This window comes from Drosophila teissieri, chromosome 3R (genome assembly GCF_016746235.2).
Source record: "Drosophila teissieri strain GT53w chromosome 3R, Prin_Dtei_1.1, whole genome shotgun sequence".
Lineage (NCBI taxonomy): Eukaryota > Metazoa > Arthropoda > Insecta > Diptera > Drosophilidae > Drosophila > Drosophila teissieri.
The window spans coordinates 18,919,730-18,945,151 of record NC_053032.1 but is presented as its reverse complement, the minus strand read 5'-3'; the positions used below and the strand labels follow the sequence as shown (position 1 = coordinate 18,945,151).

The following is a 25,422-nucleotide window of genomic DNA, read 5'->3' as shown; positions in this document are numbered from 1 at the left end:
GTCAGCGGGGACTGTAATTAAGTGCAGACTGCCCCGCTCATTGAGACCGAGCAGCAGAATGGTATGGTATGGTATGGAATGGATGGGAATCGATCCTCGACGATCCCGATCCAACTCCTCGGGGCAATGTAATCCGATCATTTAGCGGCTTGCTTCGTTAAGTTCGTGTGCCGCGATTTGGCTGTTGTTTTTATTCTTATTTTCATTTTCATTTATATTTATTTAGTGGCCACATGTGGGCCATGTGTTCCCAACTCAGGCCATCCCAGGCCAACCCGATGCCATGGCATCCCCATCCGAAAGAGTCGTCTCCAATTACCGAATGGAAACGAAAGCTGGGCCCATTATTCTTACCTGTTTACTGAACATTGCAATATCCTCGTTGAACGATTCCGACGAACAGACATCGCCACCTTGCACCCCGGGCTCCCTCGGCGTACATGTGGCCAATTCGCACTTCTCGAAGATCAGCGCCAAAAGCGGGAATAGCGGATGTCTGCAATGGAAAATGGCACAATAAATACATCGTACATAATACACTATACATAATACATCAGTTGGTCAAATTTCAGGACACTTCCTGCCCTACAAAATGCAAATGAGCAGCTGTCCCTCGATCTCTATCTATATTGTATATACATATGTATATCGGTTGCTCTGGGCAACTTTAAATCTTGAAAGTGGCAATAAATAAAGATTAGCTGGCCAATAAACTAGCACAAGCATATATAATTGGATAATATGTTTTATTCACCTTACTTATCAACGATTACTAGTGCATTTCACTTTTAGCTACTAACTATTTTCAATACATCAGAGTATCGACTTGAAAACCCAGGACATTTCCTGTCCAGCTAAATGCAAATGAGCAGCTGCTTTGCCCATCTGCATCTGTGTTTGTTTCTATATCTGTTTTTGTATCTGTATCTTAGCCTTTATGCACACATAAATAATCCCCCTCTTCATGCTGACGGATTAGTTCAACAACTCAACATGATTTGACCATTTTTTGTTCCATTTCCACACGGCTGGCACTCGGCTTTTCCCCTGACCAATTTCTCAATTTCTGTACAAATTGCACCTGAACAAAATTAGGCGGGACCCTTCTGACCAGAAAAGAACCCATTAGATGGCACAAAAAAGGAAAAGAGACCGGACCCAAAAGTAGGGGGTGTCGACCTGCGCTTAACAAACTATTAATAAGAGTCCGAGTTCGAGTCCGAGTCCGTAGTTTCCAGCCTTTTACAGTTGAGTGCGTTTTTGGTCTGGGATCAGGAGCAGTACAAAAACCCAGAAAAAAAACGAAACCAAACGAAATGAAATGAAAAAGGCTAAAATAAAACCGCCTGACACTCATTTACGATGACCAGGCAAAAAGAGCAGCTGAAGTTTGGCTGCCAAGAAGGTGTTAAGCGGAGAGCTCTTTTCCTTTGTCTTGCCCTTTCCACAATTTCAATTTCAATTTCAATTTGAATTCGGGAATAAGGTGCCAAAAAACAAAAAACAAAAAATAATAATAATAATCATAATGGCAGGTGCTCAATGAAGTCATAATCATCATCATCGTGTTTAAACAGTCACTCGAGACAGGGACAATCATCAAACAGTCGTCAAACATAAGTCATTCATGAAATTCCCTTTCAAAGCAAATATTTGCACAAAAAATATATACTCCTATATGTGTGTTATGTATGTGCAGTAAAAAACTGGGCAAACAAGCATTTCGGGCACTCAGACAGCTGGCAAAACAGTTGCAACACATGAAAATTGCCAGGACACGCAATGACACAAAAACGATCGTACGATAGGGTTAGAAGAAAAAACGCCTTTAAAACTATGTATAAAAAGCAGAGAACTGAGAAAGACACAAAAACCAAATGGAGAAGAGACCACAATTTTGGCAAATTAACACCCGAACCGCAGAGCGAGAAACTGCACCTCATTTTTGATGGACGGACGGTTGGTTGGTTGGGTCTTAGTTTTCGGACTCTTTGCGGACTCCCTAATGCCTAAGCACGTTCATGTTCCGTGTCCGTCACTAAACACCTGACACACCCCCCAGATACCGTGGAATTGGAAAACGGACATTTCTCTGTTCGGGTTTCGGCCGCAGAGGCAAACCCATAATTTTGTACTTTGCGCAAAACGCAAGAGGATCACGCCCCTTTCTCCCTCTCTCTCTATCACTCTATCTTCCTCTCTTTCTATCTCCCTCTATCTCTGGAAAAAAGGATCCTTCCTGCATGGTTCTTTTTTCCTGTTTGGCGAAGTTACGCGTGCCCAGAGGCGAAAACAGGTGGCAAATTGGGCTGGGTCACTGCGAACATGCCAAAGATTATAAATCGATAAAGAGCGGCATATTGATTGGAAGTGATTGGTTGGGCTACTTTGATCGATATCCAGCTGATTGTGGATGAGAAGGCTGGACTTGATCCTAATTAAATGCAATTCAAAGTTTATTATGGCATTCAACTAATCTTACAGGCAATAAACTTATATAGTTCTATAAATCGCACCTAAAACTGTATTTTATTTCATTTCTACACTTTTCAGCTTACATATACTAAAGATTTTAAGTGCTCAGCAACTATGTTACTCTGTGCTTGATCAATAACAACTTGACAGATACTTTTCTGGGTCCAAATTTCCCACATTCCTCATTCCCCACTTGAGCCCCAATCTGAATCTGAACTAAATTCGACTGGCATCAAGATCATCTCGGGTCACTCGAGCAGAGTTGCCACCACTGCCAAAGTGGAAGGCGGCGAACCGAATTCCATTAGTTTACACACTACACTACACTACTATACGTATACTCACTCATAAATCGCATCCTTATCACGTTTGTGTACTTCGGGTATTGCGCCCATTAGGTGATTACCGACCGGCGATACATGACTAGGTGTTCCATGACCCCCGGCCCCCGAATGGTAGCCGTGCATGCCCACTGTGGCCGCCGCCGCCGCTGCGTGCGTCATGTGCGGAGAGTGGTGCGAGGGGAGGCCCTGCAGTCCGGGCGGCCGGTGACCGGCGTGTGGATCGTACATGGCCGCTGCTGCGGCTCCGGAGTCCATGCCGTAGCCGTGTAGGCCATCGTCGTACTGTGGGGATGAGCAGAATGAAAGAGCAGAATGGTCAATTAGAGGGTGTTCACAAGGGGAGATGCTTAAAAGGCATCTTTACTACTTCTCGTTATAACCAAATTATTTGTTATTGAGCTTGATATAGTCCTGAGAGTGTTGTTATCATTCACTTGTACCAAATATAATAGATTTGCTATGTAATATTCCCTGGCTATTAGTCGAGTTTACTGCTGACTCGTTTCTCTGAGTGCAGCCAAATTAGCGGCGACATGAAATCGTTTTTAAGCGCACATATTTAAATACATTTTCTAAATTAAAGACGCTCAAACCTCGAAAAAGGAGAAGAACAAAACAACAGAAGACAAACGCAACAAAAGCGACGACCTTGTGATTACTTTGCCGCTGCTTCGACATTATATGGACGTATACTCATCGCACATTTGGCAACCCATACAGATGTATCTATACATTTCGGTTACCTTACTTTTGTCTTTCGACGTTTTTTGCATATTAATTAAGCGCCAAAAGCAGCAGACAATTTTGAATATTATCAGTTAATCTGGCCAGGCATTTTCGAGTGTGTTTGTGTGTTTTTTAGGTTTGTTGGTTGTTCTCTATCTATCTTTAAGTTGTACAACGTTTTGTGGAGCCGCGCAATTGCAAACAGGTTTGGTGCAACTACAAAATAATAATAACACCAAACAACTGAGAAATGATTTTTCTTATATGTCCATACATATGCACATATACACATACATATATGTATGTGGGTACTTTTTCTCCTTCTTTTTAACAAAAGTTCAACGCGGTGTGTGAGATTTTTATCATTTGTACTCAAGTGGCGTCCGTCGGCTGAAGATACACTTCGCCTCTCCGTTTCACACTGCATAATTTGAGGGAACACGAAGAAGTTGACAAAAGATTTTTGTGCAGCGACAAGAGATGGCCCCCCTTTCGAATCCCCCCCTCTCCACCTCCCTCCATTCCGAACAAGTTGAGGTTGATTTTTTATCAGCCTGGAAAAATCTTTGACACTAAATGAGCAATTGACTTGCCGTTGAGAGAGGAGTTTTGAAGTGCAAAAGCGGTGGGTGGGGTTGGCTTGTTTGCGGAAAATGTCAAGGATCTGCAGCTGTTGGTAGGGAAGAAGTATCTTTGTGTCTTTGTATCTATACTTTGAACTAGTGCAGTGAGCAGTGAGCAGTGCGCGTCATAACAGCAGCTGGCTTTGCAGGTGGCTTTGGATAGGCACAAGAATCGAGTAAGGAGGACAAAATAAGCTTCTGCAAACGACGATTGTCAACCTTTGAGGTTGTGGCAATCCTTGAGATACAAACCAGAGATTAGTTTAGTGAGGCGGTCGTGCTGCCTCCGTTTTTGCTCTTAGTGTTCTTGCTGTTGTTGCTCTTGCCTGCTGTGTGCACATGCACGAGATACAAACTCATAGATACTACCATGCCCACTACAGCCACTAAGATACCCAGCAACTTGTCCGGGTTTAGTCGGTTCGTTTTGGCCTGGCTTTTTCGGCTTCGGTTTTTCGCGCTGGGGTTCAGTTCATGGCTGTTAAACTATAAAGTTGTTATGCTAATTTTAGTGTTGGTGGCAACCGAATGCTGCTCTTTTTTCTTTTTACTTTATTTTTTTCCTTTTTAACCGTTTCGATTTCTTGGCGTTCGCTTCTTGGCTCGTTTAGAAATGAGGAAATTGTGGAGCAACAAAGAGATCTTGAAAATTACCACAATTTGTACTTGTACATAAGTAATGTGGGAATTTGAGCCGCCGCCGTGGAGAAGAGGAGCTCAAAATAACAAAAATACAATGAGGAGTAAAAATCGAACAGGCAAATACACTTAGGTCCATAGTTTTCTTTTTTGTTTTTTTTTTTTTTGTGTTGGGCTACAACTCCCCGATCCATTTGGGCCAACTTTGATTGATGATCTTTGATGGTCGGGTTTCTGTCTCCCCAACTCACTGGCTGTCCCTGTATTTTTCACCATTTTTCTCTGTTGTTTAGTGACCGAGCCGTTGACCTTGTTGAATGGAAAAGCTCTTGGCCAGCCGGATCAATATAAGCCAACCAACCACCGAGCACCGCAGTCGAGGCCCATGGTCTGATTTTGACAAGTTCAGCGTCGAAAATCCTTCAAAAATTTATGACGCCCCCCATGGCAGCCACAAAAACAACAACAGCAACAACAACAAGAACTACAACAACAGAAGTGGGCACAAATTTGGGTGGTGGTGCTCCAAACTGTCAGTGACAGGCGCTGAAGGAGCTACGATTTTGTTTTTATTCTGTGTTGTATTTCTATATATATTTGTGGAGCAGCCTTTTTTTGGGGGAGTTTTCCTGCGTTTTCCGACTCTTGTCCCACTTGCTGGCTGTCTGTCTGTTTGTTTGTTTGTTTGTTTGTTGGTTGGGCCGTGTGTGCCGGTTCTTGGTATGTTTTTGTCGTGTTTGGGCCACATTAAGTTATTGCTGAAAGCCAGCCTACGACCAACTAAACAGCAACAACTCAATTGGACTCTTTAGGCAGAGCTTTAATATGCAGATTTTTGCTTTCAGCCGGCAATTCTAACTTAAACTATTGCTCTACCTAACAGGCAACAACTTTAGTTTAGTTTAGTTGAAGAAAATATTGGATGGGGGAAATCTGCAAATCGAATTCCATAAAAAGGGCACAAATAACAAACTCTCATTTCAAATATCTGAGAATAAAATTGGAAATCTAGGCTTGAACCGTAAAGCTTAAAGCCGAAAGCCTGAAATAGAGTTACCAAAGCCTGCGTGAACTTGAAACTGTTGCAAGCGTTGCACAAACAAAAACGCAGAGAGGAACCGGAAATAGCCGCGCAGCAAGGACATTTTGCGTGTGTGTGTGTCTATAGGGGGGATATGCTAAAAACGGGCTTAAATGGGAGGTTGGGCTTTATCTAGCGGCGCCTAAAACTGACCAAAAACCAGACGCCAGTGGCAGAAGAGTTATGGCTGCAAAAATGCGGCCAGACCGAAAATGCGAGACAGAGATGGCCAAATAGGTGCGCATGTGTGTGTGTGTGTGGGGCGCTGGTGTTTTGGCCAAAATGGTGACAATGGCCGCCATTATACATAGTCATATAGCCATATCGACCACCCACTTTCCCCGCATGAGGCCACCAATATGTTTGTTGCACAACCGACTTCGTTTATCGATTTCTTGCGTACCCCCAACACTTTTGCTTTTCGCCCTTTCTATCTATTGGACTTTTTCGTGGATTTCGTATTTTCATAGACCAAATAAAAAAAAAACCGAAAAACCTTCTTAATTGCGCTGGCGCAGTCGAAGGCCTAATCAAAATTAATTGTTTATCATGTTGTATTTGAATTTCTTTCCATTTCTTCCCGCACATATATCTTTCTCTATATAGAATTCTATCCCCTTTTTTTCTGGGACGACTTCAACTTTAGCTTTGCTTAATTAGCAGACGAGCCGCTGAGCCGCTGGTTGTAGGTGTGTCCCGCTGCCACGCCCCCTGCGCCCAACGCCCGATGGACGACGGACGACGGACGAAGTCACGCCCAGCCTTTTTTCGGGCGGCCTCAAAAGTTTTATTTGGTGTTAGACAATTAATTTTTGTTGCGTGCCTGGGTGTTATTTTAATTTACAGTTGCAGCACTGCCAAGCACCCAAAAAAAACTTCGAAAACACGCTTCATCCTAGGCGATATTATTAACTTTTATTGCTTATAATAACAATATTATCGAGCAGGCGAACATCAAACGTTGACAAGCATCGAAAACGTGTGCTAATTTTTTGTTCGCCTTCCATTTAATTTATGTCGAAAAACAAATACTTAATACACGCAAAAAAAGAAGGAATGGTACTGAAATATATGCATAAAATTAAAGCAGAAAAATTAGATGCTCGGTAGCCGAATTGAAAGCGAGCAGCGGCGGAAAAAAAATAAATGAATACTTTGGCGTTTTAACATTTATCAAAAATCAACAACAAATGACGTCAGTCTGTGGCATTTATTAAATTAAAATGAGCCCCAAACTCGCAGACACAAAAAACTGGCAGATGATTAACAAAAAGCCAACAAAGCGCGGCCAATAGCAACAAAAAGTTTGTCCAAAAAGGTAAATTTAAATTTCGTGTGTTCGGAAAACACAAGCAAAACCGCACATACAAATATCGAATCAGAAATAAATCGAAAGAAAAGAAATTTTGAAAATATTTTTAGCCGCTTTCTGGGAATTTAACGCTTAAAGCGCATCGAAAGCGAAGACAATTTAATGGCCGAAATTTAAGGAAAATGTTTGAAATTTAAATTGACGGAAAACGACGGAAAATGGCGGCAAGACATGCAAATTAAAAGTATTGCATTTAAATGGATTTAAACGAATGCGTTTCGAGTTAATTGAAAATATTATATTATATTTATACAAGTTGAAGAAAAAACACACTCAGTAATCGTTTTATTGGCCTAAATGACTATCTGATTCCCGCTTCTCGGCCATTTAATTAAATTGCTAAGGCACAAGGACTTGGCCAACTTTGCTGACCAAATTTCGGGCGCCAAGAAACAAAAGTCTTTTGGAGTTTGGCATGTTGGTCGGGGCCAAAAGTTACTCAAAAATACGAAAATAAATTGCGTGCTGATGGCTCATTTAATTTAATGAGCGGCGTGCAACTTGTCTAAATGATTTTTCCTCTACTTTACAACACATTTCGTCTGTACACTTTTTCCGTTTCAGACCCTCAGTCATTTTTTTCTTGCCTTTATATAGTTGGAGAGATGGATATCCGCGAGAAAAGAGTTCACGACGAACAAAAAGAGTAATTCCATTTTATTCGATGAATATTAGCGAAACACTTTGACTTAATGCTTGGGGAAATTACGGCAAACGAAAACAGGCAGCGATATTTAAAAAACTTTTAAGCGTAAATGCAAGAAGAAATGAAACTAATGAAAACACTTTCAACGGCAGCCAGCGACCTCGTCAAACTTGGCAACTATGTGTGCTGGTAGTAAGCCAGAAAAGAGCAAGAAAAAAGCCAGCAAAAAATAACTAAAATAATAATACTACTCTACTCTCTACTCTATAGGCTGTAGCAACAAAAAGCAAAAGGCAACAACTATATAGCACCAGCAGGCACCGACCCAAGAATCAGGCACGCAATTTGATCATTAAACATGAAGCTCTTTAGCACACGAAAAACAACATCGGTGGAAAGTGGGAGAAGTGGAGGCCCCATATAGAGTGCCATGACCCCCCCTGGGCCCCCCTTCGCACCCCTTGCAGAAATATGCATATGTAATTTGTTTATAAATATTCCTCTCAGCCTGACGCTTCCTACTCGCTCAATTTCGCTGGCATGTGAAGCGTCTGCCGAGCGGATTCTCAACCGAAAGCCAAGATGTATCTGAAATCTCCAGATAAACGGGGGAATGGTGGAGCGGTGGAAGGGGGGTAAGTGGGGAAGGAGCTCTGCTCTGCTGGAGCCCATGAGTCATGCGGGGAAGCTGGGAAGACTGGAGAATTGCCCACTTAATTAGAAAAGAATTCGCGACGAAGGTTGATCGCTGCCACAGATTAACCTTCTGCAAATATGATAAGCAGCAGTGGGGAAAATATGTTACTATACCAAGCTGACGAATATTATTTTCCAGCAGATTAATAAATAGGAAATGCCAAAATGAATTCAATTTATGGCTATTAATAGATTGGCTTTAGAAGTTTTAAAGAAATCCACAATCCGCGCATTTCAGCGAAGTATATTTTCACTGAATTATAACTATTTTGCGCACATTTCAGCGAATTATAATTTCACTGAATTATAACTATTTTAAGTTTCCTGCGCATTTTGCAACTTAAAGTTTTATCTAATAAATTGAAAAGTATTTTTTCCTGGCAAAAATTGCTTGTAGTTTCCAGCTAAGTCGAAATCCGAATGTTTCCATCAACTTTGGCAAATGCTGCTGGCCAGCAAAGTAAACCACAGAATCGACTGTGGCATTTTCCGCTGCTCCGCTCGCCTTGATCTTTTCCTTTTCTTTTTCTATTTTGATTTTGAGTTTTCATTTTATTTTCTAAAAGTCTAGAGCGAACGAGAAACACTACAGCAAAAAATAGGCGAACAAACGCAGTGGGAGAGTCGAGCACACGATAGACGAATTATATTTTATGCCACAAATTACGCTGCGGTTAACCTTTAAATTAAAATAACACCAAAACAATTTTTGTGCTGCATTTCGCAGGCGTTTGAAATGGCACACGAACTGAAAAATGGTGGGAAAACCGAAGGGGGAGGCGCCGGGGGGGAATTGTGCAGCAGCTGCAATGCACATTTTTATACAAATACAAATTGCAATTGCACATTTTTTGTGCACATTTTACACGGCCTCTCTTTGCTCTCCGTTTCGATGGCATAAAATAATCAAATTAAATATATATAAAAATGCATGTGCAGTAAGGGGTTGGGGGTTAAGGGTTGGGAGAAGAACCCGCGAAAATTGCTTCCCGCCATTTTTCGCAAATTATAGCAGTGCAAAGTCATGGAAAATGGTGCAAATAAAATTGTAAATAATAAAACCGCGAAGCGGCAGAAACTGAATGGATCGCTTTTGGGCCGCTGGCAATGTGCAAAATGTGCAATAAAATTATATGCATCAAATGCACACAAGCAGCCAAACAGACAAACAGACAGAATACCCGCATATATATACATATGTATATATACATATATCTTTCGCCCCGAGTCGAAAAATTCATTTGATGGAATTGAAATGGCGCGATTCGGGAAAGAGCCGCAGGAGAATTACGAAAAAGGGGATTCAAAGAGGTAAATTCGGCACAGAATCGGGTATTAAACCACAGGCGTAAATTTATTCGCCAGTAACGCAGCACACTCGAAATTCCCGCGGGCGTTTTCCTTTTTCCCATTTCCATTTCCATTTTTATTTTTTAATGCTCCCAAAGAGCAAGGCCCACCTTTTGGTAACACACACACACGCACACACTTGCTAATTGGTAGCACACACACTGGCAAAGAGCCATGTTTGAGGTCTCTTTGCTCCGTTAAATAAAAATCAAGTTCACTTCGCATGTCCATGATAATCAATTGATAAAGTCTAACTGCGATTTGGTAATAATATTTTTTTATTTTTTTTCAAGTGCGGGAGGGCGGAGACTGCCGGTCACCTGATTAGCATATAATTTACGATCCAGATGGATTGTAAAAATTATTACTCCGTTTAAAAAGCGAGGCGAGAATTTATGCCTTATAAACGTGATGGAAAATGGTGGAAACATCGCTGGCTGTTCAGCGGGGGGCTTTCTGGAGGTGAAGGTCCCAGCCATGTTTATAGAAAAATCTAATCAACTTTGTTGGTGCGAAAATGTGAAGTCTTGTGGAGAAGTTTACACTTTTACTGACCTCTAACCGCATTTAGAAATCATTTTAAAATTTTCTAAATAATTCACTTGTTCTTTGTCATATAGTATCTATCACTTTTTCGGGGATCTTTGAATTCGAGCATTGCCCAAATGAAATGGATTCAGTTAATTATATAAACTTGTACCAGAAAATGACCCGCATAAATCAAATGTGATTTCTTTCCTATTCCAACACACACACTCGCACTCGGAAACGCTTAGTTAAAATTCATTTTGATAGGGCTCTAATAAATGAGAACTATTCCCCATTGAATTGATTGAAATGGGTGAAATTGGACTAGGTTTTTTTGTTATATAGATTTCCTCTATGAAGTTGGATTAAGAAGCTGGATAACGATTTTCGAACCATTTTGAATATATTGGTTATACATAGATGGTCTTGGTTACACTGGTAGGATACCTATTACATGAAAACTGCCATATTATCATCTTAAAGTAAAACCTATAAGTGCCGTCGGCACTACTTGGCTACTTGACTTGATTGAGAACTGACTAAATTTTCTTAGCCGTCGGTACTTGTTTAAGGATAACAACACTCTCGGGGACCATTCTATATGGATTCTATATAGATTGTGGAATTTGGGGGATCTACTTACCCTGGGCTGAGCCATTAATGCTCTGGGAGCGACGTCTAACCCGATTTGTGCCACTTTTTACAGTAGGAACAACAAATGGGGGCGCAACACACTGACCGACGTCCCGCTCCGCCGCTGCAACTGCTTCGGTTCTAGGGAAGCTCTACTGTAGCTGCCCGCTTGAAGTCCTTTAGATTGGCTCTTGGCTTTTCCTTTTCCAGTTCTTTTAGTTTTGGATTTTATTTTCTGGGATTTTGTTTTATATGTTTTGCACTATTTTCATGTATTTGGAAGCCTTTGCTTTTTGAACGCTTTGCTTCTTGAATTTGCTTTCTTTTTTATTTAACACAGGCACATTTGTTTAGATTTTATGTATTATTATTACGTTTGTATACTTGTTGTATTGTTGATGTTGTTGCTTTCGTATTTGTTACGCGCGCGTTTGTTGTTTGTTTTCTAGAGCGGGAGATCTGTTTCTGAATGTTTTTTACTTGTGTGTTTGTTATAATAATTATTTACATAGCATTTGTTTGGTTTATAAAAATCGTATACAATTTGTTGTTGGTTGCCGTTGCAGTTGTGGTTGTTGTTCTTGGTATACTCGTGTATTGTAGTAGTTGATGCAACATCATTTGTTACTGGGTTGCATTTGTTGTTGTCATAAATCCATGGCGTTTTCCCTTTCCTCTTTCTCTCTTATTTTGCGAGTTTCCTTGCCTTTTCCTTGGTTAATTTTATAGTAGTAGTTGTGGTTGCTTTTTATTTTTATTTGTTTGTCGTATACTCTTTTTGCTTTTTTCGTATAATATGCGCACTATTTATCACAGCTGCTTCTACATACTACGTTACTAGAGATGAACAAATTATATTGTTAATATATAATGCAATTTGTGTGGTGTTTTTGCGACGGCAATTTGCGTGTTTCTTTGTTTTTTGCGGGGGGATCGGCGGGATCCCCTCGTTGAAAGAAATTCCCTCCGCGGCCCTCAAATAACAGTATTTATTTGGGCCTTCAATTTGTGAAAAGAAGAACTTTTCGATTGTGATTGAAAAACACACTTAAAAACGTGATTGTTTTGTACGCGCGATGGAAAAACGCGCGCGATTTCCAATGTGGTTCTTGTGTTGTTTATTTGTTGATTGATGGCAAAACGCGTGGTTAACGGGCAATAATAATAATCATAATAATAATAAACTTCACCGACGGCAACGCTTTTTCGCTTTTCTTCTCTTTTTTATTCGAACGCAACGCAACACAGACACACGTCGTACGCGCTTCGCAGTCAAAAATACACTGTGCGGATGAAAGATATTTCATCGAAAAACCAACCCGCCAGATACGTTTGAATTTACGCTACAGTCGGACGTGTTTCCACTCCTAACATCGCTGTTAACTAACAGCGAAGAGAGCGCTGAGCGGCAAACAACAGCAAAGTACACGGGTGCAAGCGGTGCGGCATGATTGTCAATCATGCAGCTGCCCCGCTCTGTTCAGATGCAACAATTGTGCCATTAACTCGCTCATGGCCATAACTCAGCGAGTGCAAGCGAGAGGAATATATGGTTTATGCGCACGCTCCGGCGAATTGCTGGCGGCGGCGAGAGAGCGCAGGCGCTCTCGCATCCTGGGCGACGATGACTGATTTGTTGGTACGCCTCTTCTGTCATGCACACACTTGTCATTCACATGCATATACGGTACCGTACAGCGGTGCTCTATCTCTTTCTCTTTCTCAGTTTTCGCCTCTTTTTGCGCAATGTTCGCCGCGTTTGAAATTTATTTGGCTTTGGCCAAAAGGAGACGGCTTATGGGTTTTTCGCCCCTCTGCCGGCGTCAGCGTCGAAAATCAGCAAAAACCAATCCCATTTGTTATTTTCGCTTGAGTGAGTGGCAGTTGGCAGCTTGGCTCTCTTTCGCCGCACCTTTACAGGTTGAAAGGCAGCGAGAAAGCTTCAGTTGTCCATCAGCTTCAGCTTTCGCTCACTTTTCGCTCTCTTTTGGCACACTCGGGCCCCCCTCACACACACACACACACTTCAGCGCGAATAGGCAACGCCTTCGAAGAAAAGCGGCAAAAAAGAGAAGAAACTCTAAGGAGAAGAAGAAGAAGCAACGGCGACGACGAAAACAAACTTTTCGCTGCAGTTCCTTTTGGCGTTCTTTTTTGCTTGTAACGGTGATCTGGCCACTTTGGAAGGATATGCGATCCTGACAACAACAAACAGCTGTTCGGGCCTCTCTACTCTCTCCTCTCGCTGTTTCCCACCTCTTGAGGAACAACAACAAATGGCACGGCGATAAATTGTCAAAAACATACACCGAAAATTGCATATTCTGCAGGTCATTCCGCTCTCCTGTCTGGCGAACCTACTTTTATTGGGTTTCTACATACCCTGTAACGCCAAAAGGTGGTACAACCCAAAAAAATATATTGCAAAAATACTAGATTTTTGTTATGATAACTTAGGCGTGATTTCAAACAGACAAATTTCAAACAAATGTACTCAAATAAATGATTCCAATTTCTTATACCAATTACTACGTCTGATCCGCAAAATCCAGGGTATGCCAATCTTCGTATTCAGCCCGAAATCCTGTCTATTGTTGCTGTTATTGTTACTGTCGTGTCGTCGTCCTCGTGGCAGTTTAAAAAGCAGTTAACACATATTCCCAGGCCATTTTTCACCAGCGTATTTTTGGCTTGGCGCTGCAGTTGCCATTACGCCGAAAGAGACGGGGATACTGGCGAGCGAGAGAGACGGGGCGATTTGGCCGGCGTTTTTAGGAAAATGAAAAATAGCCTTGTTTGTTTTCCGACGCTCGCCAAAAGGATTTCCCGTGTCTGTTTTCGCTGGTCAAAAAGATGATGTTGCACTTAATCTGGTTGCCATTTCATCCGGGAGTCCCAAACCCCCCAAATCTTGGGAGCTATGCATGATATAGGTGCTCTGTTTCTGCGTCTTGTCAACACTTTGACAAATTTATGAGACTTTGATTGATTTGCGGCTGCTTTTTCCCTCTTCCCCTCTTTCCTCCTTTCCCTTCTTTTTTTTTTGGTTTTGGGACTCGCTTTCTTTTGGCTTTTTTCGGCCGGCCAACTTTGGCGCTTCTGCATGGGCCAAAAGTCGGGTAATTTATGTGAAACAAAAATCACATAAAAGCGAATCAATTAAGTGCAATAAATTAGGCAAACGCCAAGTGTGGGAACTTCTCGGACTTTTGAGTGACCAAATTAAATGCGAAAGCCGCAGATCGATCGACGCGGTAGCAAAGTTCAAGGATCCCACGAAATTTTAATCAAATTAAGGCTATTTGTTTGAGAAAATTCGAGGTTTTCTGCGAAGTGATAGTCGAGGACTAGAATTTACTTAGTTCGCAGAATTTGGCTGAGTGACAAACTGTTTTCCCATGAAACTTGATAAGCAGAGATAACTTGCATTTCCAAGAATGTAAATAAAGCGTTGACTATTTTTTAATACAAAGTCTTAAGACTGAAGAACACATATTTACTTTGAATTTTGAGCTCTATACAAAATACTTTAATAATAAGCTTTATATTAACTAAACTATTAAGGACTACATATACAGTTGAGTCAATATTCTGGGTAAATCATGGGAATCTCAAAGTTGTTTCTAAAATCGTTAGACAGCTCCAGAAAAGCTCAAGAATGTTCCCAAATGAAAGAGGAATTTAATTTAATATTTAGAACTTTGCCAAATTGAAGGGACCATGAAATTTAAATCACCCAAAAAAAGGAAAATAATCAGGAGGCGAGCAGAGCGTCTGTTAGGGGGGTTGGGTCCAAAGAGGGGCAGGGAGCGAGTTTAGGGGGCTGGGTCTCCACCCAGCTGGCGAACAAAAAAAAAGGGAAAAAAACAAATGAAAGAAGAAAAGCCGAAAAGGAACCGACTCGGGAAAACCTCAAGGAAAATTGCATTTGGAAACTTCCAATCCCAGACGAGCGAAAGAGAAGGAAAAGAGGGGGAACGCTCACCCATACACGTGCACTCACACCAATTGGGGGGCCAGCCAATATGATTTAAACACTCACGCACACACTCGCACACACACACAGGCACACACTTGTGAACACCTACAGTGATGTTAACGCCGGCAGCGCAGTCGGCGTCGCCGTCGACGCCGGCAGAGAAGTGTGTGTTGTGTGCATGACAATTCATCTCTTTCTTATAAACGCAATTTATCAAACGCAAACGACGAGCGACAGCAAAAGATGAAGACGACGACACGATATCAACTTGATGTGGCGCCATCTCGCTCGCTCCCGCTCACTCACTCAAGCAAGAACCGAAACAGAAAGCCAAAAACAAAAAAAATGGCACATGAAGAAAAATAGGAGTTGCCGTCGGCGCTCTTCTTCTTCTTCGCCGTCGCTGCGAAATGCGAAAAAAATAACAGAGAACACACAGAAACAGCAACAAAGTGACTGAAACCGCCATAATCTTGACAGACAAGTGCACGCGCTCTTTTCGCCGCGCTTTTAATGGTTTGTTTTTGTCTGAATTCGCCGAACAGCGAGGGAGAGAGCGGCGAGCGAGATGGCCTGCGTTGCATTGCGTTGGAGCGAGAGGCACTAAGTGTTTTATGGCAACGCGTTTTACAGCTGTTTCACAGTTGTGCAGCCACTGCTGAGCTAGGCATGTTACACGATTTGAGAGTCACTGGAGTTATAGGATCTTTGAGTTTTATGTGCACTCCTTTTATTTGTAAGTTAAAGATTAAAGCCAGTCGCGATTTTCTCTTATAATTTATAAGTTATAATTGTTTTAACATTGTTGAACTGATCATATTAGTCTGTATATTGCTTTCATTGCATATTTAGGGTTATTTATATTTTATTGTTCTTTATTTCTATTTTAGTTGTTCGCACACATATTTCATATTTTGATGTATTAAACCATTATTTTGTTTAAATAACGCGATTTCTGGTTTTGATTCCGTTTGCCACTTACAATTCATTTAACCAAGGTCTTAAAATTATACAATTTATCTAAAATCTGAGGTCCTGTCAAAAGGAGCTGCATTGTGAACGCGGAATTTACCTGCATAGTTACCTGTTTTGGCAGTTCCTTGATCTTCCTTGAATCTTCCTTTTGCCTACTAATTTTTTTGTGACTTTCAACGCTTGAGAAGGCCCATAAAAGGCTTAGGACACTTGTACGTAAATCTACCTGATCTATTGCGACTCACACCCTCTACACGGAAAGAAACAAGGACATTCCTCTGATTTTTTATGACTTTAAGATATTTCAATAAACCAATATGCAGCACGTGGATTCTTTAAGTTATTGCTATAATGTGCTTAATTTATCTACAAAAGGAATATCTTATTTTGTTCTGTGCAGCAAAGGTCCTTCGAGTTTTACTTGATTTTCTTCCAGTCATCATTCAGCCTACTTTAACTGACCCGAAGAAAAATCGATGGCAAATTTGCTGGTTAAACAAATGTGCCGGGTCATCCAGGACGATGTCCTTTTGGCGTTTTCGACTGTTTCGCTCTGCTTTTGACAGCCGCCGACAAAAGTGTCAATTCCATTTCGGCCAGCCGACGGAACGCCCCCCGCCCAACGCCCACTGTCGCCCCGCTAATCTCAAGGACACCGCCGGCATCACAATATATTGGGTTTAAATTTAGGCCGTCGCCTTCGATGCCATATTTTTGTATACAGTGCATGGGGTTAAAGGGTAATTATAACAGTATTTGGACGATATAAAGTAAATGTAGAATAAAGAAATATTTAGGTTGCTTACTACATCTATTTAAAAATCTTTTAATTTGCTTTACTCCTTTAATCATCCACTGTATATAAAGATTTTAACATCTATCAGGCTGGAAAACTTATTTCCACAAAGTTAACTTCCAAGGGGCTTAGGTTTCCTAACTCACTTACCTGATCCGGGTTTTTGATCATACTTTACCTGCAACGAAAAAAGGAAAATTGAGTTAGAAAAGGGCAGAAAGTCCGCGCTGAAGTTGAGGAAAAGTCAGGAGGAAAAACATTGGGATTGGGAAATGCAAATGAGCGGAAGGCAACGGGGATTAAGATGCACCGAGTCTTTTGTCCATCCGCATGTGATTGTGACCACATGTGTTGTGCACCCCTCCACACAAATCCTCCAAACTGCAAACTACACACTACGGAATCCAAAACACAATATTCAAAATTGGAAATTGAAAATCGAAAATGAGAAATCCTCATCCCGCTCCCAAGTGACTCATTCCTCTCAGGACCGGTGATCTTTTCCTGGCACATTTGTCGGGAAATGTTTTTCTTCTGGCTGCCTTTTTGATTGATTGCCCTGGAAAACCACTTGAAACTGTCAAGGGCGCAATCGGGGGGCGGGGGTGCCGTTTTCCAGGGGAGTGAGCCCATCGAAATGAAGTGAAAATCACTTTTACACAGATGGAGGAAATCGTTTTCCTATGAAAAACTACTTAGTCCAAATGGAGGCGGGCAGCAAGAAGACGACGCATCATGTTAATAACTAAATTAAGGAATGAGATACCATTTCTAGGATTACAAAAGCGGTTGCTAAATGGACTTCGATTCGTCAAGGGGAGATATTTCAATCGAAAACTTAGAGATTCTTTTCCATTTAACGTTTTGTAAAAGGCATAAGTACTTCAAGCAGTTCATATATCACCAACTATAGTTTAAGAAAGCGTTAACTAATAATACATATGAATAAATTTAACCTGAGTTCAAAAGAAGCAAACTGCAATTCAATCAATTGGCAATAACAACCTGCTAATGGAATTTCAGCTCATTTTTATCTTATTTGTCGAGCATATTATCCTAAATTGATGTCAACAAAATTGGGAAACAAAATCGCAGGAAAATGCCATCAGCATCAGAATGAAACTTATTTTGAAAATGTCAAGAAAATCGAATTGAGAAGCAAAGGAATGAGAAACCCGACGAAGAAAATTTCTGGCAAGAGAAACAACAAGAAACGCACAAAATAAATAAATTTATGTGCATTTCCGTTATTTTTTCGAGGTTTTCTTTGTAGTTGATTTTTTCCTTGGTTTTCTTGGTTTTCCTTCCGCCAAAGTAAATAACAAATATTATTATCGCATGACCAGCAGCAGCAGAACGGCAGAACAGCAGCGAAGGAAAAGCAACCGAAAACATGGCTCATTTTCCAGGGGAGTGGAGGAGGTGGCAGGGGGGGTTCGGGTGGCAAGGCAGTGGTCAGTGGGCTGAGGGGCTGGATTTTCCGAGGCGTGGCCACTGGATGCAATCTGCAAGTGCCAAAAAATTCTCAATTGAAAATTGAAGGAAACAAAAGAAGGAAAAGCGATGCCAAAACAACTGCAACTATTTTATAAAAACGCTTAAAAAATACTCTTTAATGTATAAAACACATTTTATTTATTTTCTTGCCACTTCATGGCGGAAAATGATGTCTTGTATTGTTTCAATTCCCCGATTGTGTACTGTTGATATATACAAAAATCAAAGCCAAAGTTCGGATAAAAATCGTTGGAGCAGGAAGCTAAGTTTTCCGGGGGGACTTCCAAACGGAAGCCGCCTTTTGCTTCCATGTTGCTCTTGCCGCTGTTGCAAGTTGCTGCTGTTGTGCAAACAACAACAATAACACCAACAACAGCAAGCATATCGACTCAATGAAATTATTAATGGTCAGCACACAGAAATGCAGTGCAGCCAAGGAAAACAAGAGCCCCCCCTTCACCAAACCCACAGGAGCAACATGAGCTGCCCAGGAGCCTAGGAGCCCAGGAGCAACTGGGATGTGGAAGATGGTCGAGGAGGAAGATGGTCCTGGCTGGATGGCCACAAATAAATAAATAAGTAAAGAGCAAACTCTAATTAAACGCTGTTACCACTCCCCCGGTTCTCTGTGTGTACTCGTATTTCGATAAGGCAACGTAACCAATTACTCTTAGTTTGGGCCCCATTCCTGAATTCTTGTATTCCTGTATTTTTCTCCGGCTTTTGGGGGGAGCCCTCTTATCGTTGGGGTCACAGTTTGTGGACTTTCGGCCTCGGAGACCTTTGCAAAGTCCTCGGACTCTGTGGGACTTGCTAAAAACTTTTTGCCAAAAATTCAATCTGTTCGGACCGCAACAAAAGCCAAAAAGGAGTCGACTCCCGGAGGAGAAAAACGAGCAACCCAACAGCAAACTGCAACAATTTAGGGAAATTCAAGGTCGGGCTAAGTAATCTAGGGGTCTTCGCAAAATCTGTGCACTTTAACAACGCATTTTAAGTGTGAAAAATGTGACTTATCCTAATACAGTCCATTAGCCTGTTAGAGAAAAAATAGGGTATGGCGCTTGCTTATGCTTGAATAATCAAATTTGTACATTCGTTTCTTATAAACTATTCGTTAGTAAATATAACCACATTCTAGACCCAAAAACTTGTGTTATTATATCACAGAAAATTGAATAAAACACTTTTAATGCAAAGAACTGGTATTCTAATGTTTTTACTTTTGCGTAAAGTGTTGAGTTGCATTTTGTGTTAGTTCAATCATAAACTTGATTCACTGAAACTAAACCAATTTTACGAGTATTTTAATAACTTCAAGCTAGCGATTAATTTAATATGTGGAATAAAGTCGAATTAGTTAAAATATGAGCGACCCCGCTGACCTTTTTTTATTTATTTCGTTGGACATTTATGGTTCACATTTGGCCACGAACTGGACTGGAGAACTGTTATGCTCTTAAATCTTGCAAAATGCCATAAAATACCCGACCAAGGAAATGCTGCCAAACCGGCTGACTAAGCTGGCCAAAAATAATATAAAACATTTGTTGTTCTTGCTCACCGGCCATTTGCATAACAAAAACAATAAAAAGCCGAAACCTCAAAGATTAAAAACCGAATGAAACGAAATTTATAAATTGATTTCGAGCGCGACTAAAAATAAAAGCCAAAAGCCATCAGCCAAAAGCCAAAAGCCATGAGCCGAATGACGGGGAAAAGCTGCTGGGATCAGGAATCGGATTGAAATCAGGATTTTCGGAATGAGTACAAATACGTACGTACGACTCTGCTGTTTCAGCAGAATTATTGCATTTTGAATATTGGCATTTACGTCAAATTAAATTTAATTGTCAGTGCAACTTCGTTTCTGAAGCAAAAAAAAAGGTAAGCCGCACAAAGTTATTCAAAACGTGGGGTGACAATGACTTTTTATGAAAGTAAGATGATTCTGCATGCTCTTACCATGATTGGTTATAAATAAATAAATATAATTTGAATTTCTGTATATATCTAAAGAAGGCTTTTATACCTTATATACCGCATATTTCTTTCAATACATTTATTATGTTTTACAATACTCATTATTCCTTAACAAAAGCGAATTTAGTTATTTTTTACATCCTACTATGTTTTTTCTTTCAAGAGTATCGAAAATAATCGAAGCATTCAGTTAAGATCGCCATTTCTGCAGACATAAAAACTTGCAAAATGAAAAAGGAGGAGATAACCCGTTAAAGCGACAGAAAAATTACATTAAGTCTCGATTAAAAGGCCACCTTTTCATTTCGGAATCAGCAGGCCAACAACGATGACGTTGTTTCGGGCTGTTTTAATCGCGTTTCCTAATTATCAAAACTCATAAATTGCGATTAACGCGCGGATGCCAGGCGATCGAAAGCCATCCTTGAGTGGCCCCTCGAGTTCCCCTCCTTTTGGATGCACTCTTCGGTTTTGCCATAAAAAGCGAGGGGAAAAGCCGAAGCCGCCAAAAGGGAGAGAGCGAGAGAGAGCGAACGAGAGAGAGAGTGAGAGAGGGCTAGCGCATTTCCCCTCCGCACTTTACAGCTTGGAAAAGCCCCTGTTGTCTCGCTCTCGCGCGTGGACTTCGCCCGCCGGCCGAAGGGGTGGTCTCCATGCGAACCCGCCACCATTATGCCATTATGGAAAGTGAAATGGATATATCGCTAATGCGCCTGCACATAACAAGGTCGGCAATAAATCAAAAGGCTCGGATTCTGCGGGCGGCGGGGTGGGGATCTGGCGGGGACGAGGGGAAAGCTCTGCCGCAGCCCCCCAGTTGCTTGACAAAAATGAAATCAAAATGCCATAAAATACCCCAGTGCGCGGCCATCTCTTTCTGATCCGTGGCGAACAACAAATGAATTATTTGCAATTAATTGAGCGCAAATTTGCAAAATACTTTCGTGTGTCTGCGCGCTCGTCTGTGTGCCTGATGATGGATATGCCTGTGCGTGTGTGCGTTTCGATCTGCCGATTGCGTATACGCCCTGTGTGCGATGCGAAAAAATTGCACGGGAAATGTTTATTGAGCAATTGGGTAGAAAACAATTTTCTCTCAGGTTATAAGCTTGATTTAAACAACTGATTTGGATATGGCGTTTGCCTATAATTTTTAGCATTTGTTAAGATTTGCTTGAATATAAAACAAGCTCTTTTTAGGTATAATTATCTTCAGAAAGAAAACAAAATATCTTATGAGGTCAGTTTAACAAATCAAACTAAATCTTAAATCTCTAAGTAAAATCTCTTTAGTTGCTCTAAAGGAAAATGAGCCTCAGCATAATTCCTAAACCATATCTGATAACATTTGTATTATACATATGTATGCTAATATATTAATAATATTTTACATGACAATAAATGCACATTACCAAATTTAATGAAGGCTATTAAACTGGATTACTAATTAGCTTGACCACAACATTTTCACCTTACAGCGATTTCCCATTGGAAAATCTCCCACAAACATTTTAACGACCGATGAAATGGACGTTTTTGTGACTTCATGAGTGCGAGGAAGTCTATAAATTCAATGAACTCGGCCAGAACCATTTATGATGTCAATTCCTGATGTTTACACGCACAGAACCCCGAATACCGAATCCCGAATGCCGAATCCCGTGGCACGGAGACAACTTTCACATTTTACGAGTTTTATATGGGCCCTCAGTGCGATGATGATGATTACCATGATGATAACGATGACGCTAAACACGATGATGGTATTTTCACTTGAGAGTTTTACGAGCAACAAATTGCGCTACAAATTACACGATAAATAGAAAATTATGACTAGAGGCGAGTGTACATAACCCTCGAGCGACCCTTTCGCCGTGGGCTCATCGTAAAAATGTCTCCCTCGATTCCTCGGTTCCTCGTTCCCCGAATGCTCCGTCCTTCCATTTGCAGCAATCTTTTCCTGAGGAATAGAACCAGACCCCCTCCTTTCTGCCTTTACAAGCTGTCAAAAAGTTTTGTTTGGTGTAAATTCAATTGTTGCGTCGTTTATTGATATTTCATTTCGGGCCCATTGCCATGGAGTTTTCCCATTTCCCAGTTTCCATTTCCCATTTGATGATGCACTCGGAAAGTCGTAAAGTTGCGAACTGCCCAGAAAAAACAATGGCAAAGTTTTTACGACCGGAACAACGAGATTTTTACCTTTTCAAGAACTAGAACTGCCAGTTGAAGGAGGATTTTGGGTAAGGGTTAATTTATTGAGTGTTGGCCTTGTGGCCTTCAAGGACTTTCGCACCATAACAGGTTGTCTGCTCTGGGTTAAGCATATCCACATCCATATCCGCGACGGGATCGTAAATTTCCGCTTAATATGGCACTTCACACCTAGCAAAAAATAAAGCTGCAACCTGAAACAACGTGCAACATGCTGCATTAACGAACCTGTCGAAAGTGACAAGTATGCCGCTTAAAGTTGAGCAACTTATCGCCCGTTTCATTAAGCACGGGTTATCTATGTACCTACGAGCATACACCTAACTGCATCCTTGGCCACGTGGTCAAAACTGACAGCTCCCCAAAAGTGTTTTCCCTAATTGATGGGCTTCTTTTTTTGGGGGAAGAGGGAAGGGGGTGGTGGAGGTGGAGCAGAGACAGGTATATTGTAATTATGCCACTTGAGCCCTCTCCAGATTGGGTACAGTGGGCCAAAACGGTCGGCGGGACAGTGGGACAGGCGGACAAACGGACTAACGGACGGACAGGCGGATAGACATGTCAAGTTAGCAATTGAAATATATTGCAGGTGGAGAGCGGCCGAAGGCAAACAAAAACACCGCACCAAATTCTATCGCAAAGGTAAATGCTTTTTTTGACACTGCCTAATGCGACTTAATGTTGCGGTTACGCATTTTGTTCTGCTACAGTGCGGTGCGGTAATATAAAACCACAACGAACATGTAACAAATAAAGATTGCTATTTTTGCATGATATTTCTTGGAACTATACACATCAGTTACTGTGCATACAAATGTCATCAAATACTATACTCATTAGCCTTACATTTTCCCACCGCACTGTATCCCTTTATCTGTTTTTTTTTTCGCTGTACCTCGAAAAATAATCATGGGAAATACCTTTGGTGGAGAATGGAATGGAACATGCAGGTCGGTCTATGAAAGCCACTCAATCATTCTGCTTCACTTCAGGGGAAAAAGAAATAAAATAAAAAGAAACGTTTTAACTGATCGCTCAATCACTGATATACAAGTGTCTGTATATGGAGATATATATATGTATATATCTATATCAATATATATACTCGATCGCTGGGTGGCAGACGTTGCCTGAATTGAATTCATTGTTGAGCAGCGATTTGGTTAAGTCAGCCGCGTGATTGTTTGCTTTTTGGCCAGATAAGTAGCTCGGCTCCACCCGCTGAACCCCCCTCCCCCCCCTCTAAAATTGGCTCCCGATTCACCTGAGGCCAAAGGTCAATCAACAGGTGACTGGGCTTTTTTGTGAAGGCTTCTGTGGGAAGATTCCAAAACTCCGAGATATCGCGTTCAAGGGTGGGAATTTTTATAATGATAACCTTTTACTCCGACTTTATGGGCATGCGAAATTTTGATGACCGATTTTATTGGCTCGCGGATAAAAAGAGATTTTATGAACAAGATGAGATTTAGCACTTTAGCTCGTATAAGTAAGCCACTTCCCCTGCTTTCTCTCCTAATCTTAAGGACTAACTTGAGTTTTCTACACTTCATTGAGGGATTCAATTAACCTATGCTTCAAGTTGACTCATAAATTCATGCGAATTAATGGGATCGGGATCAGGAGGAATCTGCCTCATCTTTGAGAATTAACTGACTCAGCCAGTTGCTGTGCGGATTATCGGCGATCGGACTTCATTGCGGTCATAATATGAGCCATCAGGCCATTCGCAATCTAAATGTCCAGCTAAAACTACTGTTAAAACTAACCAGGCTGAAAGGAAATCGCATAAAAACAAAACTTGTCCGGCCATTATAAACCAAAGTCGTTGCTGCATTTTTGGCGGCACGGGGCACGGGGCACGGAAACGAAGGAAGCGTTTCCGACCATATAAAGTATATATATTCTTGATCAGGATCAGTAGCCGAGTCGATCTGGCCATGTCCGTCTGTCCGTCCGTCTGTCCGTCTGTCCGTCCGTCTGTCCGTCTGTCCGTCTGTCCGTATGAACGTCGAGATCTCAGGAACTACAAAAGCTAGAAAGTTGAGATTAAACATACGGACTCCAGGGACATAGACGCAGCGCAAGTTTGTCGATTCATGTTGCCACGCCCACTCTAACGCCCACAAACCGCCCAAAACTGCCACGTCCACACTTTTGAAAATTGTTTTGATATTTTTTCATTTTTGTATTAGTGTTGTAAATTTCTAACGATTTGCCAAAAAACTTTTTGCCACGCCCACTCTAACGCCCACAAACCGCCCAAAGCTGCCACGCCCACACTTTTGAAAAATGTTTCGATATTTTTTCATTTTTGTATTAGTCTTGTAAATTTCTATCGATTTGCCAAAAAACTTTTTGCCACGCCCACTCTAACGCCCTCAAAGCGACAAAAACCGTCAGTGTTGAAGATTCTCCTTCGCACTTCCACTAGCTGAGTAACGGGTATCAGATAGTCGGGGAACTCGACTAAAGCGTTCTCTCTTGTTTTAAACTGATATAACTGGATATGTTTCTCCTTCAATAGTTGATTTCAATTTAAGAAGCTCATTGATGGTGCAAAGTGCTTTCAATCTGGTCGATCATCTTGCAACACTTTCTTCGGAATTCCTTTTCTTTTCTCACAGTGTCTCCTGTTATCCAGGTCATAGTTCGCCGGGCAAGGTGTCGACTTACATGTGCAGCCATGGATGGCAGGCAAACCCCTGCCAAATTAAAACTGATGGAATGGAGTGCGGTGGAGTGGTTCGTAGCCCAGAATGGCAGCAGGCAGGATCCCTTCATTCCAAGATCCTGGCACTGAAAGCGAAAGTGAGTTTTCGGGGTAAATGAAATTAACAGCGCATCCTTTGCGCATCGCTGATT

General features: G+C 41.4%; 1 protein-coding gene across 3 annotated transcripts in view; it reads right to left on the bottom strand.

The window, feature by feature from the left end:
- The window catches only part of LOC122619358 (homeobox protein homothorax), a 133,476-nt gene that overhangs the window by 95,128 nt on the left and 12,926 nt on the right, over nt 1–25,422 (bottom strand). The window contains exons 2-4 of one of the 3 annotated variants that reach the window (XM_043796253.1): nt 11,124–11,950; nt 2,821–3,101; nt 355–496 (exon numbers count right to left, since the gene is read on the bottom strand). In XM_043796253.1, coding sequence (XP_043652188.1) covers nt 355–496; nt 2,821–3,101; nt 11,124–11,138 — 438 coding nt within the window. In that variant the 5' untranslated portion in view covers nt 11,139–11,950. Of the gene's footprint in view, nt 1–354; nt 497–2,820; nt 3,102–11,123; nt 12,423–25,422 lie in introns of those variants that run through there. The other 2 variants (XM_043796254.1, XM_043796255.1) reach the window with 2 other exon arrangements.